The sequence below is a fragment of the Tupaia chinensis genome, unplaced genomic scaffold (assembly GCF_000334495.1).
Source record: "Tupaia chinensis unplaced genomic scaffold, TupChi_1.0 Scaffold000168_1, whole genome shotgun sequence".
Classification (NCBI taxonomy): Eukaryota; Metazoa; Chordata; class Mammalia; order Scandentia; family Tupaiidae; genus Tupaia; species Tupaia belangeri.
Genome location: NW_006159643.1, coordinates 2,353,121 through 2,369,211, shown reverse-complemented (window position 1 = coordinate 2,369,211; position 16,091 = coordinate 2,353,121). Strand labels below are relative to the sequence as shown.

Sequence of the window (16,091 nt, the reverse complement as noted above, 5' to 3'; positions counted from 1 at the left end):
CTGTATCCTTAACGTGGCGGTCTGCCCTGGGTGTGTCACTTACGCAAGTTCCCTTTAGCGTCATTACGAGGTCTGTGAAAGGAGTGTAACTTTCTCGAACTACCCGAACCGCTTATTTGTCTCTGTGTCAGGATACTTAAAGTACATTGTTCTTTGGTGGTGTCCATATCATATTAGGAGGATGTTTGTTAAGAATGAGTGCTTTATTGAGTTTATTGGTTTTATGGATTGGGGTAAGCGAGTGGAATCTAGGACAGTTCAATCAGATTCGTAATACCATCAGGAGCACAAGTTTGATTAACATTTTTTTTTTTTTCGGTACAAGAGCTTTCTATTGACGTAAGGTTGTTAGAGGGAGGAAAAATAGCTGTAGACAGTTTGGACAGTAATGTTATTTATATCATATTGCACTTTGAGATAGAAAATTGTGAGGTATTCAGCATAATCCTACTATTGTGATTCTGTTTTGACCTTTCTTGATTTGTTCTTCCTCATTGCTACCTTTTAAAGTGGGGGGCGGGGGAGACCCTGTGTCTTTACCAACTCTGTTAATTCAGAGCTTTTAAATTCGTATTTCTGGAAAGCTTTACTCCCTTAACGTCTCTATTTACTGTGTCTCATTTTGGGGACATTTTATACTCTGTGCTGATTGCATGTGGGCCAGAGAGAAAAAGAAAAAGATCAATATTTTAATTTTTTAAAAAGAATGATTTTTATGTAACATTAATTAATTAATTAAATTCGATCAGAGAGGGACAGAGTGGGAGATGAGAGGGTAAGTGAGAAAGCAAGCCACCAGGTCCGGGACTTGAACTGTAGTCAGCCATATGGGAGACCAGTGCCCTTCACCACCATGCCACCTGCTAGCCCCCCCAGTATTTTAATTTTAATAATGCTGAGGTAGAGAAGTGCATGTGAGGTGTTGAGGTTATGGACAAATTGAGAAAGAAGATAGATAAATATCTGGTTTTTGCTCCCTCTAATCTTATCCTCAGGAATCTTTAATTTAAAGTTACTGAATTTCCTCAGGATTTATAAGAAGAATCAATGACCTGAAGGCTCCCTGTTTCAAGATGGGTTTGTAGAAGGACTACATTTGACTTACTGTGTGATAACTGCATAAAAAGTTTACTAATGACTTTTCATTACTGCTTGTAATTTCCAAGGTGTAGTTATTTTTAAGTATACTCATTACATATGGAATTTATATAAAATTACAGTTATTTGGAAAACACTTGAAATTACTTTTATAGATTATTTAAAGCTAGAAGGGTTTTTTCCAGATGTCATGATGAGAGGGGCCAAGAAATGCACATGCATTTAGGTAAAGACAGCTTCTGATGAGAGGGGCCAAGAAATGTGCATTTGGATAAAGACAGCTTTTGGTGCTAGTATCCTTAAAAACTAATTTCTACAACCAAAAGTTGGGTTAGGGTGGTTTCAGACTTGTTTTCAGAAAAAACATCATACAGGCATTTAGCTTTTTATTTTTATTTGTTTATTTTGTAGAGTTTCTTTTTTTTTTTTTTTTTGGCTATAGGGCATGTGTACTCACCAGAGAGACAGAGAAAAACAGGAAACGAGAAATCACCCCTCCAGGGTATGGCCATGCTGTAGTCTCTCACCTCCATTCTCCTCTCCAGATCTTGGGCATGCACATGGGCCAGGCATGAGTTTCAAGCTGCAGGGTCTGGGACTCAAACTCTGGTAGGCCATGAGTCCAGCGATGCAACCATTATACCATCTGCTGGTGCCTGGGTATTTAGCCTTTTAAAAGACTGCATTTTCTGGGGCCAGCAGGTGGCGTGGTGTTTAAGGGCGCTGGACTTCCACATGGCTGGCTATGTTTCGAGTCCTGGACCTGGTGACTCGCTTTCTGACTTTTCCGCTCTTGCTCTCTTGCTCAGTCCCTCTCTGGTCAAATTTAAATAAAGTTAAATAAAATAATTCTTTAAAAAACCCCACAGTTTTATTTCAAGAAAATTGATCTTGCCCAAGATATTATCCATGGGTTTATTATCTATTTTAAATCCGAAAACAGAAGAACTATTTAAGTTTATGCAGGCTTACTTGTGCTTTTTAGGTATACAGAAATGAAATCTGTAACTTGTGTTGGGGAGATAAACAATAAATTCAGTTTATAAAAAGTTCAAGTTAATGGTATGTCAAAAGTACTATGGCAGCTCAAAAGTTTTTCATATTCTATATTAGAGAAAAAAGAGGTGATTGGACTTTTTTACCTCCTGCCTTTGTCTTTCTGAGTGTATGTTTATTCAATACCAGTTTGGGGCTCTGCTCTATTCCTTTATTTTTATGCTTTTTAAAAAAACTTATAAACAGGCATATGGTATGAAAAAGTACAGGAAAATATTCAGTCTGCCTGTGTGACTTTGATATCTGTAGTAACTTGTCAGAAAGTGAGCTATCTTGCTGTTTTTCTTTTCACAGATGCTGTACTTAAGAAAAAGATGCTTGTTTTGATCATCTACTTATTGTTTTCCTCATGAAATATCAACCTAGAGGTTATATTCTTTATAAGAATTTGAGAAGGTAACCATAGTTTCCAGCCACTTGTATAATATGAGCAAACATAATTTGTAATATAAAACATCTATTCACATTCCTTTAATGTCAAGATTATAATCTGTCATATTTTCACAGCAGATTAACAGTGTCTTTTTTATTTTACAAATATTGTAGGAAGGACAAAGATTAATCTTTGACTCATTTCAATAATCTAGGAGCGAAGTAGCCTGAGTAGGGATTTTTGTTTTTGTTTGGCATAACTTCTTTCACTTTAATAATTAAGATATGCTAGTTTCAATTTAAAGAAATAGAATAAACCAGGTGCTATTGCAGTTCTTATTTTTATTCTTGTTCATTTTTAGTTTTTCCTTCCTTTCTTTCTTTACTTATTTTAATTTGACCAAAGAGAGAGAGTGGGAGAGAAAGAGAGAGAGGGAAAATGAGAAAACAAACCACCAGGTATGGAACTCTAACCGTGGTTGGCCATGAGGGAGTTCAGTGCCCTTAATCACCACACCACCTGCCAGCCCCTTTAATTCTTCTTAATGAGAGACATTTTGTTGGTCTGTCCTAGCATGAGTGTTCCTTGGGTGACTATTATTTTAAACTTTAAAATCTGGTGAGAGCTAACATAATTAGGCCAGTGTGTCTCAGCAGTAAAAAGGCATTCAATTTTCAGCTGTAGCTGACAAGGTTGATAGCAGTTCTTTAAAAAACAAACAAACAAAAAACACCCAAAAAACAGGATTAATTAGAAATTGCCTTTTGACAAGCTTAAATTCAGATCTTGTTTGATCATTAGCTGCCATATATAGACAGGGTTAAGTGATTTCATTCGGCCTTGACAGATTAGTCAGCTACAGTTAACTCACTTGCTTTTCCTTATTTTTTGTTTATTTAGTTTTTTTCTCTTAGTGTAATGAGTCTTTTTTTCTTTGTACATGTTTCACAGGTCTTTAGTCTACTCATTTTTTAAAAAAATTTTTTTTATTTAACTTTATTTATTATTGTTACTGTTTTCCAGTTTGATCAGAGAGAAACAGAGAGAGAGGGAGAAAGGAAGCCACCAGGTCCGGGACTTGAACCACGGTGGGAGTCCAGCGCCTTTAACCACCATGCCACCTGCCAACCCGTCTACTCATTTCTTTTGTAAAATCACTGCAGTTGTATATTTAGATGGCTCCCTTGAAAAGTTAGATGTAAATGCAGATAATTACAGACTTTATTTACAGAGGAGGGAGGGAAGAGCAAATAACTGACTTTATAAAGGAGGTGATGCTTGAAGAACAGAAACCTAGACACTAAAGCTATGCAAAAATTGTGATAAGCAGGGAAAAAGAAAGATTGAAAAAATAAACAGAGGTCAGATCAAGAGGGTGTTATCTTAATTCTAAGGATATCGAACTCTAAATTTTTTTTTTTTTTTTGGAGAGATTTTCACTGTAGGGCGCATGCGCTCGCCAGACAGAGAGAGACATAGAGACAGAAAGCGAGAAATCACCCCCCAGGGGGGATGGTCACGCCGCAATCCCCTCTCCTCCATTCTCCTCTCGGGATCTTGGGCACGCATGCACACGCGCCCGGCGTGAGTTTTAAGCCACCGGGTCCAGGACACGAACCGCGGTCGACTACGTGGGAGTCCAGCGACATAGCCATTACGCTAACTGCTGGTTCCCTCGAACTCTAAATTTAAACAAGGAGAGTGGTGTGATCAGATTTATATTCCAGAAGGATTAATCTGAGGAATGGTCTGTGGGAGACACAGAACTCCAGATGTCACCAGACCAAACTTATCACCTGTCATAGGCAAAACTGAGAATGCTTTAGAATGCTCAGAAGTGACAGGGCTAAGTAAAGCTTACTAGAGAGCATTATTTCTGGAGTTATGGAGAAAGGAATCATGAAGACTTAAAAAAAAGAAAAAAAGAGATACAGAAATGGGGAGGAGAATGGGAGTTACAGTAAGCTAACTGAGAAATGGATTTTCAGCATCCAGTGCTGTGGAGAGGTCAGATAAAGTAAGGTTTGAAAACATTTGTGGATAAAATCAGCCAGAGCAGTTTCTGTGGATTATAGGACAGAAAGCAGATTCCATTTCGTTGATAAGTAAGAACAGTATTGAGAAATTAATATTCTTTCAAGAAATTTGGCTCTGAAGAGATCGGAGAACCAGAAATTTCTTAGAACAGTTTTGCATCAGAACTGTTCAGATTTTCAGTTTTAATGCTTGTTTGGTTTCTCAGATATCTGGTGGTGATTCTGTATTCTTGAAGTGGTCATAAAGGGAGTTTAAAAATCTTTGTCAGCTGCTTGTCCTATGATTTGTTAAACAGAAGAATCATATTTAGGAAACTGTAATGTTACATTTTGTCAATTAAAAATTACCTAAAATGATACATTGTTAAAACCATACAAGGTACTTTTTTTTCTCTATTTAAAATTTCCAGGCTTGAAAAATGAAGTGTAAGAGTTTTCATATATATGAGTTATTATGACTAAAAGTTGTAGTTTGGAACTTTGTAGCCATTTGCAGAGAAGTTTTGTTCTGTGTATCTTTATGTTAGAGAAGAAAATAAAAATAACTGATTTAGATATCTCTGCCTTTAGGAGAAAAGTAGTTTAGAAGACATTCTAAGTACTATTTAATTTTAAAAATATCTGTCATAACTAGTGTACATATGTTGAATGTTAGTATACTTGAGCTCTATTAGATTTTAAATAAAATGTCTGAATTCATAAATTAGTCTAGCTACTAATTGTCAGTGTTCATTTTTTATCTCTTATTTTTAAAAATTTGAGATATGAGAAGAAACTAATTAAAGAGAAGAAACATTTCCTCCTGATTATCTGAAGTATAAATTATCCACATATGTGACAAACCATTCAGTTTCTCCCCTCTCCTTCAGAAAAGAATCTTTAACATCCAGCTTACTATGGGCTTTCCTGGCACCTACAGAAGGAAGGATGCTATAACCTAACAAGGTGAACCACCTGTGGCTACTATTGGTAATTACTGACACTAGTGATTTTATAAGTGGAATATTTATATAGATATTTGTTAAATTGAAATATGGGCACATAATAGGCATTAGCGACACATGTTAAATGGAATTTAATCATTTAAAAATATCAATTTTTCTTGAAGAATTAAAAAGGGAGAGAATTCACCCGTAACTTACGCTTTTTTGTTAAATTTAAATATGGAAAACTTTTTGGAAACTGGTTTCCTTAATATACTACTCAGCCAAAAGTTTTGGAAGATCTCCATCAAGAAAACAAAATTATTCATCAAAAAGTGAAAACTGTGGGGAAGAAACTTTTGAAGATTTACTTTTAAAGTATAAGCAAATCCAGTTGGAACTTGAATGCATTAATAAAGATGAGAAACTAGCTTTGAGTAGTAAAGAAGAGAATGCACAGGACGATTCTAAAACGTTGAACTTTGAGGACCAAACAAGCACTGATAATATCAGTATTACAAAGGACTCAAGTAAAGAAGTAGCTCCTGAGGAGAAAATACAGGTCAAACATTTTCAGGCATTTGAATTAAAACCACTCAGGCAAAAACTGACTTTACCAGGTGATAAGAACCGGTTGAAAAAGGTTAAAGATGGAGCAAAACAACTTTCCCTGAAATCGGACACTACTGAATCTAGTCAAGGTAATGGAGTTAAGTATTTCAATTGGTAATATGACTCTTCCTTCTGTAAAGGAGTAATTAGTTCTTTTGATGTGCACTTCATTGAAGTAATTAGAATTATCATGGAACTCTTTTGTATGAATAATGACAAGTTTTGTTTTTTTCTGAACATTTTTTGTAGTTTCTATTTTGACCTGACATGATGCTGGTCAGGACTTAACACTACAATATAAATGATAAGAGAGGGCACCTTTGGAAATGCTTTTGATGTTTATTATTAAATAATGAGGTTTGTTAAGTTTTTTGTAGTACTCTTTATTGGGTAAAGGAAGTTTTTTCTCTCCGTTCCTTGTTTGAGGTTTTTAGCATAAATTTGTGCTGTGTTTATTATATGATATATAAATGTTGAAGTTTATCACATCTTTTTTTATTATTGATAAGAGCATCTAGTTTCTCCTCCTTTAATTTATTATTGTAATGAATTATATTAATTGATCTTATAATGTTAACTCTTATATGCCTGAGTTAAACACAGTTTATGATATTTCATTTTAAAATCATAGATTTGGTTTATTATTTCCCTTCTTTATGATTAAGATATAACATGTTACATAGTAAAATTTGCCCTTGTTGGGTAGGTTCTAGTTTTGATAAATGCATACAATTGGGTAACCAGCATCTGCCACCACAGTAAAGATACAGAATAGTCCTATCAACCTTTAACAATTATCCATGCCTGCTGTAGTCAGCCCCCACCCTCAACCTTTACCCAACTTGGTAACCACTTTGTCCCTGTAGTTTTGCCTTTTCCAGAATGTTGCATAAATGAAATCATATAGTATATTGCAGTGTTTCATTTTTTCAATTGCCAGAAGGCACGTGAAATTGCCAGGAAGAGAGAGAAAACCCCCCAGTAGGGTCTGCATAGTCCCTTTACCTCTGTTTCTCCATCCTATTAGGATTTAGGACATGCACACACACAAAGCCCAGTGTATTTTTCATGCTAATGGGGCCATGGGTTGTACCATGGTTGGTCAGGTCGGATCCTGCTCCCTGTGCACAGCGCTAAACCTCTGTGCTGGTGGGCAGTCCGCTGTGTTGTATTTTGATTTCTCCCTGTTTTGAGGACCAGCTGATGGCATAATAGTTACATCCCTGGACTCTCATGTAATCAACGGCAGCTTGAGTCCTGGACCTGGTGGCTTAAAACTCATGCCAGGAGTGTGTGCCCAAAATCCTGAGAGGAGAATGGAAGAGAAAGGATTATTGTGGTGTGGCCGTTCCCTGGATGGGGGGTAATTTCTCGTTTTCTGTCTCTGGGGAGCACATGTGCCCTATAGCAAAAATCTGTCCCCCCCCCCAATGTTTTTTTCATTGTTACTTTTAAAATTTGCTATAGGGCATTTGAACTCACCAGAGAGACGGTGGTGAGGGGCTGGGGAGAAAGTGAGAAAGCAAGCTGCCAGGTCCGGGACACCAATTGTAGTTGTCCATGTGGGAGCCCAGTGCCTTAACCACCATGCCAGCTGCGGGCCCCTGGAGACTTCTTTATCATCTAAATATATAATCCATTTTTCTAACTGTTCTGTGTATATATATTTAAAAGGAATATATAGATTATTTGAACAAGCTTTTTTTTTTTAAATTTTGTATTTGTGTGTGTGTGAGAGAGACAGACAGACCAACAGATAAGAGGGAGGGATCCTTGACAGTGTTTCATCATACAGTTCTGTGCCCAGCCTCTTAGCTGGCTAGGATCACGGATGCTTATGAGCATGCTAGGTGTGCTCATGTCAACTGGGATCCAAACTTGGCCTACCGTGTAGCTTCAGTATTGCCTAGCAGTGCCCTCCTGTCTGTGCCGCTATGGCTGGGTCATTTAAACAACTTTTTACGTTTATATCTTTATTTAAAATTTATTTTATTTCTGGGCCTGCAGGTGGCATGGTGATCAGAGGCACTGGATTCCTACATGGCTGACCGGGATTTGAGTTCCAGACCTGGCGGCTCACTTTTTTACTTTTTTCTCTCTCTCTCCGTCTCTCCAACTCTCTCTGTCTCTCACTCTCTTTCTCCCTGGTCAGATATAAATAAATAAATAAAGAAAGAAAGTTAAATAAAATAATTCTTTATAAAGTTTTCTGCAGATTTTTAAAATTAATTTTAGTAATTATCATTTTAATTTAATTTTAATTTTTATTTATTTATTTATTTATTTTGAGGTTGACTGGAGAGAGAGAGAGAAGGAGAATGAGAAAGGAAGCTGCCGAGTCTGGGACTCGAATCACAGTCAGCCATATGGGAATCCAGTGGCCTTAACCATCGTGCCACCTGCTGGCCTCAAATAATTCTTTAACAATTTATTTCTTCATGAGAGACAAAAAAAAAGATAGAGACAGGCACTCTTAACAGGTTCTCCACACTGTAATCATCCCAGTTCCAGCTAGCCTGAATCATTGGTATTCACATGCACTGAGCATGCTCAGGGAGGTCCTGGGACGTGAACCCAAGACCTTTCTCACATGGGCCCAATTTTATACTGTTATGCCACCACCTCTCCTCCACTCCCATTTATTTTTTGATTGCTTAATCTATCAGTTATTGAGAGATTGGTTAAAATCTGCCTCTGTGATGGTAGGTTTATGATTTTCAGTTTTTACTTTAAATTTTTGAGGCTGGGAAATTGATAACTTCTCTGGGTTTAGAAATTTTTTGTTTAGGGACCAGCAGTTAGTGTAATGGCTATGTCGCTGGACTACCATGTAGTCAACCGCGGTTCGAGTCCCGGACCCAGTGGCTTAAACTCACGCTGGGCACGTGTACATGCGTGCCCAAGATCCTGAGAGGAGAATGGAGAAGGGATTGCGGTGTGGCCATCCCCTCTGGGGGGTGATTTCTTGCTTTCTGTCCCTATGTCTCTGTCTGTCTGGCGAGTGCACGCGCTCTATAGCAAAAAACTCCCCCCAAAAAAAAAGTCATTTATCAGTCTTAATGGTTTCTTAATCTGAAGGTTATCTTTTTCTGGTTGCTTTAAAGATCATGTTTTTGTCTTTGATATTCTGTAGTTAAACTATAATTGGGTGATTTTAGATTTCTTTTATTTACCTAGTTTGGGATTTGCTTTGCTTCTTGAATTTGTATTGGGCCCTTCTTTTGATAAATTTATCGGGTTTTTCTGTTTGTTTTTTTGAGAGAGATTTTTGCTATAGGGTGCATGCGCTAGCTGGAGAGACACAGAGTGACAGAGAAAGTGAGAAATCACCCCAGTGTGGGGGGGGTGGGGGATGGCCCTGCCACAGTCCCTTTTCTACTCTTCTCTCTGGATTTTGGGCACGCACACATGCATGGTATGTGTTTCAAGCTGTTGGATCCAGACTCCCAACTGAAGTTGACTATGTGGGAGTCCAGTGATGTAACCATTATGCCATCTGTTGTTTCCTAAATTATCATCTCTTCAAATATTGCCCCATCTTCTCTCTTTTCTGAAATAGTCCAGTTGTTTTAGGTTGTCGGAAAGTCATTACATATTTTTCTGTACAAAAATGCATGCGTCATAACTTTCCCGATGACCAAATATGTTGTCATCTCACTTTATCTTCTATATCTCTTAATTTCATTAAGTTTATTTTTGTATCTCTTCTGTATTTTGGAAAATTTCCTCTGATATATTTTTTATTTTCTGATGCACCTGATCTAGGCTTTAAGCTCACCTGTTGAGTTTTTTTTTTTTTTAATATTTTATTTAGTTTTGTTATTTTTTAATTTGACCAGAGAGAAAAGGGGAAAGTGAGAAAGCAAGCTTCCAGGTCTAGGACTTGAACCACAGTTGGCCATGTGGGAGTCCAGCACTGTAAACACCATACCCTCACCTGTTGAGTTTTTTTTCCCCCTCCAGTTGCTCTTTTTTTTTTTTTTAATTTTGTACATTCAGTCACTATACATAACTTAGGTTTCAAAGTGAATTTACCCAAAATGAATATATTTCACACCAGTCTAGTTGAGGATACTATAAATAACCGATTGAGTTTTAAATTTTAATTACAGATTTTATTTCACCTTTTTATTTTGTTTTCAAATCACTTTGATCATTCTTCCTTCTGCTATGTTTTCAAATTTATTTTTATTTCTTTAAACAAAGGAACTATAAGTTCGTTTTGTATCTCTTCCGTGCCTGTTAATTTCCATGTCCAAGATCTTTGTGGGTCTTATTTCTGGTGTTTGTTTCTGTGGATTCTCATTTTTGGTACTAATGCTTAGTGAATTTTTCTTTTCTTTTTTTTTTTAAGTGTGTGGTCATCCTTTTCCTTTACATATTTTTGGTGGGAAATTTTTGAGACCTGGGGCAAATGTAGACTTCCCAGAGAGCATTTGCTTTTGTCCTTGCTGGCACCTGAGTGACCAGTGCTTTAGCATCATGTCATATTCAGGTATTCAGGGCCACTTATATGGTGTAAAGTTGTTTGTAAACCTGAGGGATGACTGTTTTTGATGGGGAATAGGAACAAATGAGCAGACAGAAGCACAAAGGGCTTTTTAAGGATATGGAGATTGAGTAAGTATGGACGTAATGTGAGACATATGATATGTTTTTCACAGTGGTTGAATTTAAGGACTGAGAAGGGCTTCGAGTATCTTGCTAAAGAATTTGAATTTTTTTTAAAGAATTATTTTATTTAACTTTATTTATTTTTAATTTGACTAGAGGGACATAGAGTAAGAGAGAGAGAAAGAGAAAGTGAGAAAGCAAGTTGCCAGGTCTGGGACTTGAACTGCGGTCGGCCATGTGGGAGTCTAACACCCGTAACCACTATGCCACCTGCCCACCCTGAATTTTTTTTTTTAATCTTTGACTGTCAGACGTTTTTAAACAGGAAAATAAAGAGACCAATAGATGGAATAATGGTTACATCGCTGGACTCTCATGTACTCGATTGCAGTTCTAGTCTTGGACCTGGCATCTTAAAACTGATGCCCAGTACAGGTGCATATGTGCCCAAAATACCAAGAGGAGAATGGAGGAGAAGGGATTGCAATGTGGCCATCCCCCCTGTGGGGGGTGATTTCTCTCTGTCTCTCCCATGATGCACACTCCCTATAGCAAAAATCTCTTAAAAAACAAAAAACAGGGAAATTAAGTGATCAAATGTGTGTTTTAGAAAAAATCACTGGCACCAGTATGAAAGAGGGATCGAAGGAAAATGAAAGAAGCTAGCACTTCTATGCGATCAAGTGTTTAGTAATATGCAACCTCTGTTCAACCCCCATTCCTCAGCAAGACTCTGCCATCAACCCTTTAACTTGTTAGTCACCTTTTTTTCCCATTTCCCTCGATAATTCTCCTATATCTCATAATTATTTTACTAACCCTTATCTCTTATTGATAGCATACAGGCTTGCCTTCTGTTTGATGTATTCTCATTCAGCTCTATCTTTTCATTTCTTGATCATGATCTTACTATCTCTATCAATTTTTGTTAAAGAATTATTATTTATTATTATTATTTAATTTTCCCAGAGAGAGAGAGCTAGAAAAGGGGAAAGTGAGAAAGCAAACTGCCAGGTCTGGGAGTCAAACCTTGTCAGCCATGTGGGAATCCATGTGGGAGTCCAGTGCCTTAACCATCATGCCACCTGCTGACCCCTCTATGTTGATGTTTTAAAAAGTTTTATTTACTTTTTAAAAATTTTATTATGTTTTTTATTAGGGCATTTTTCTTTTTTATCTGTAGTCCATCATTGTACAATTTGGGGGCGGGGTGGAGAGGTTTTGCTATAGGGCGTGTGTACTTCCCAAAAAGACAGAGAGAGATAGACAGAAAGTGAGAAATCACCCCCCAGAGGGTATGGCCAGGCTGCAGTCCCTTCTCCATTCCATTCTCGGGATCTTGTGCATGCACACACACACACCTGGTGTGAGTTTAAGCCACCAGGTCCAGGACTCAAACTGTGGCCAGTTACATGGGAGTCCAGCAACATAGCCATTACGTCATCTACTGGTCTCCATCATTGTACATCTTAACGTACAATATGTTTTTTTGAAATATGCATGTAGTACATGACAGTCATTCAAGGATATTACCATATATATAATTTTCAGCAGAAAACTTTATGTTCTTTTGTCTGTTAAATGTTTCTTCTCTTTTCCCCTCTTGCTATCTGCTCCCTTCCCTTACAGTCTCTGGTATCTACACTTATCCTCTCTCAAAGTGTAGTTTTAATTTATCTGTTTTGAGTTATTTTTTGTCTCATAACTTAGGAGTGAGGCTGATATGGGCCAGCCTGTGGCTCGCTAGTTAAGGCAGCTGGATCCCACGTGGCCTTACTGTGTGGTTTTGTGTCCCAGATCCAGCAGCTTGAGAAATGGCATGCATATGTGTGTGCATGCCCAGAATCCTGGAAGGAGGGAGACATAGGAGAAGGAATTGTGACATGACCACCCCCTCGTGGAGGAGGGGTGCTTTCTCACTATCTCTCTCTTTCTTTCTCTCTCGCTCTTTCTCCCTCACTCTTCCTCTCTCTCTCTCTCTCTCGGAAGTCTAGGTGCTCTCTAGCATAATTTTTAAAAGAAAGTGTTGTGAGAGGTTTGGCCAAATTTTCATTCTCTTTAGTAGCATTCTTTTGGTTAAAAGATTGAGAAAATTACATCTTTTAAATGATACCCTTTAAGATATTCTTAATAATATATAGAATTTTATTTTAGATCATGGTTATCTTTCAGACTGTTTAAAATTGCTGTTTTATTTTAAAGGATTAGAAGATAAAGAACAAAATTTAGCAAGAAGAATTAGTACCTCAGATATTCTATCTGAACAGGTAAGCTATTGCTTTGTGGGACTGACTATCTTTAAGACTGATTCTTGCAATACTTTAGTTTGTTCTTTTTAAAGAAAAATTCTGTCTTACTTTCTACGTATTCTTTCATCATGGCCTTGAGGAGTTTTCAGAAAATTCTTAGAAAATACATACTATAGGAAAACTATATATTGATTTTAATTTTTTTCCAGAGGTTTTTCTATAGGGCTTGTGCATTCACCGGAAAGACAGAAAGTGAGAAATCACCCCTCCAGGGGGGATGGCCACACTGCAGTCTCCTCTCCTCCATTCTCCTCTTTGGATCTTTGGCACACATGCACATGTGCCCAGCGGGAGTTTAAGTCACCGAGTCGAGGACTTGAACCGCGGTTGGCTATATGGGAGTCCAGTGACACAGCCATTACACCAACTGCTGGTTCCTGTATTGAAATTTTAATTTGTTTATTTTTATGACTAAATTGAAATGATTAAAAGAGTCTAAGAACTTTTGGAAAAAGATATTTCTAAATTTAGGAATGATAATGGGGACACAAACACATTTTTTTTAAGTACATTTTTTATTGGGACCAGCAATTAGTGTAATGGCTTTGTTGCTGGACTCCCATGTATTTATTTGTGGTTCAAGTCCTGGACCCAGTGGCTTCAACTCACGCCGGGTGCGTGTGTGTGCATGCCCAAGATCCCGAGAGGAGAATGGACAAGAAGGGATTGCGGCATGGCCATCCCCCTTGGGGGGTGATTTCTCGCTTTCTGTCTCTCTGTTTCTCTCTGTCTTTCTGGCACGCGCCCTATAGCAAAAACATCTCCAAAAAAAAAGAAAAAAAATTTTTTTTATTTATCATTATTATTATTTTAAAAAGGACATGTGTGCTCATGGTGGGGGTGTGTGTGAAGGTATGAGAAAGCAAGCCACCATGGTTGGCCAGGTGGGAGTCCAGCACCTTAACTACCACACCACCTGCTGGCCCACACATAGACATTTTTTTTTTTTTTTTGGAGAGGTTTTGCTATAGGGCGCGTGCACTCGCCAGATAGACAGAGAGAGACATAGAGACAGAAAGCAAGAAATCACCCCCCAGAGGGGATGGTCATGCCGCAATCCCTTCTCCTCCATTCTCCTCTTGGGCTCTTGGGCACGCATGCACAGCGTCCGGCGTGAGTTTTAAGCCACCGGGTCCGGGACGCGAACCGCGGTCGACTACGTGTGAGTCCAGCGACATAGCCATTACGCTAACTGCTGGTTTCCCACAAACAGACTTTTTAAAATATCCTCACAATACCTGTATGAATTAAGTTGATATTTATATTATATTTTAGGGAATAAGGTAAGATTTATTTGAGTAGGTTAAAGTGACTTACTTAAAGTTAAAGAAATAGTGTCAGTGCAAGGAGTTAAATGCTCTCTGACCCGTGGGATCAGTGTTATTGCTATTCACTGAGTTGGTTCAAGTAGCAAATAGTTGTGTGACAGAATCAGTGGCTTCTTTCATTAATTCCAAAAGCAGTAGTTGTAAAAAGTAATAGAAGATTTTTAAATCTCAGTGAAACAGTGATGATAACTTTATTTTAAACAGTCAAGATCAGTACTGTCAGTAGAATTTCCTACAGTAATGGAAATGTTCTCCAGTTGCATGCTGCAGAATGGTCCCTATTAGTCACATGTGACTGTTACGTACTTGAAACGTGATGAACGTTGCTTAGGTGCAAAGTTTTTAGTTCAATTTTAGTTCATTGAAATTAATTTAAATAATCATAGGTAGCTCTTGCTACTCTATTGGACAATACAGCTCTAGATCTAATTTCAATGTGGAGCAATGGAATTTGATATATTTAAGTAACTCAGAGTTAAAAAAGAATACTAATAATCTGGGAACCAGCAGTTAGCCAATGGCTATGTCGCTGGACTCCCGTGTAGTCGACTGTGGTTCGCGTCCTGGAGCCGGTGACTTAAAACTCATGCCAGGCGCATATGCATGCGTGCCTAAGATGGCGAGAGGAGAATAGAGGAGAAGGGATTGCGGCGTGGCCATCCCCCCTGGGGGGTGATTTCTCGCTTTCTGTCTCTGTCTCTCTCTGTCTGTCTGGCAAGCGCACGCGCCCTATAGCGGAAATCTCTCAAAAAAAAAAAAAAAAAAAGAATACTAATTATTTTAAAAATATTTACTTCCTTAAGTGAAAAGGGTAACTGTGTCCTGGTCTTGTTGAAATGAAATACTGAAGTATATGACAGTTCATATTAAGATGAAAACATTAGATAAAATTCACTATTTTCTTTGTGCTTAAGAATAGAAATGATTTAATGGGGTTTTAGAAAAAATATAATTCACCTGTAAGAAAGATCTCTAATAAGACCACTTACTACAAAAAAGTTCTGACTTCTCTCTTCCCTACCATATACATGACGAAGGACCTCTGTGCCCCTCTTCTTCCCTATCAAAATCCATGCTTCAGTTAAGAACCTCTGCTTAGGTTACCTGACATTTTCAGTTATATTTTAGCTAAAATATGGAGAATAGATTTATTTTTTATATTATCTCCAAAAACTGAAAAAATTAAGTTATTTTAACTGGAAAAAGGTTCTCAGACATGTTTTTTGTTATGGTTAACTATTTTTTTTTAATTTTTAAGAATTATTTAATTTAATTATTATTATTTTAAAATTTGCTATAGGCACTAGCACTCACCAGAGAGAAAGAGAGAGAGAGAGAGAAAGTAAGAAAGCCAGCCTCCAGGCCCAGTACTCAAACTATGGTCAGCCGTGTCGGAGTCTAGCACCTCAACAGCCTCACCACCTGCTGGCCCCCTTAACTTTTTTTTTTTTTAAGGACAAGGTCTTGCTCTGTCAAGATTTCCTGACCCAGCCTCCCAAGTAATAGGGACTGCAGGTTTATGCCACCATACCTAGCTTTTTCAGACATGGTCTCACTGCGTTGCATAGGCCAGCCTTGAGCTCACTGTCCTTCTGCCTCAGCCCCTTGAGTAGCTGGCAGTACAGATGTGTACCACTGTTCCTGGCTATTTATTTATTTATTTTTTTGGTGGGGAGGAGAGCGCTGGCAATTGAACCCATGCCTCCCATACAGCCTCAGCCTATAGAGCAACACTGTCTTTA

At 37.9% G+C, this 16,091-nt stretch overlaps 1 protein-coding gene across 1 annotated transcript in view; it reads left to right on the top strand.

Moving 5' to 3' along the window:
- Positions 1–16,091, top strand: part of ZFC3H1 (zinc finger C3H1-type containing) — a gene marked incomplete in the record, with an annotated part of 69,337 nt that overhangs the window by 969 nt on the left and 52,277 nt on the right. Inside the window, 2 exon segments of the mRNA XM_014586918.2 lie at positions 5,771–6,187; positions 12,915–12,979. Coding sequence (XP_014442404.1) covers positions 5,771–6,187; positions 12,915–12,979 — 482 coding nt within the window.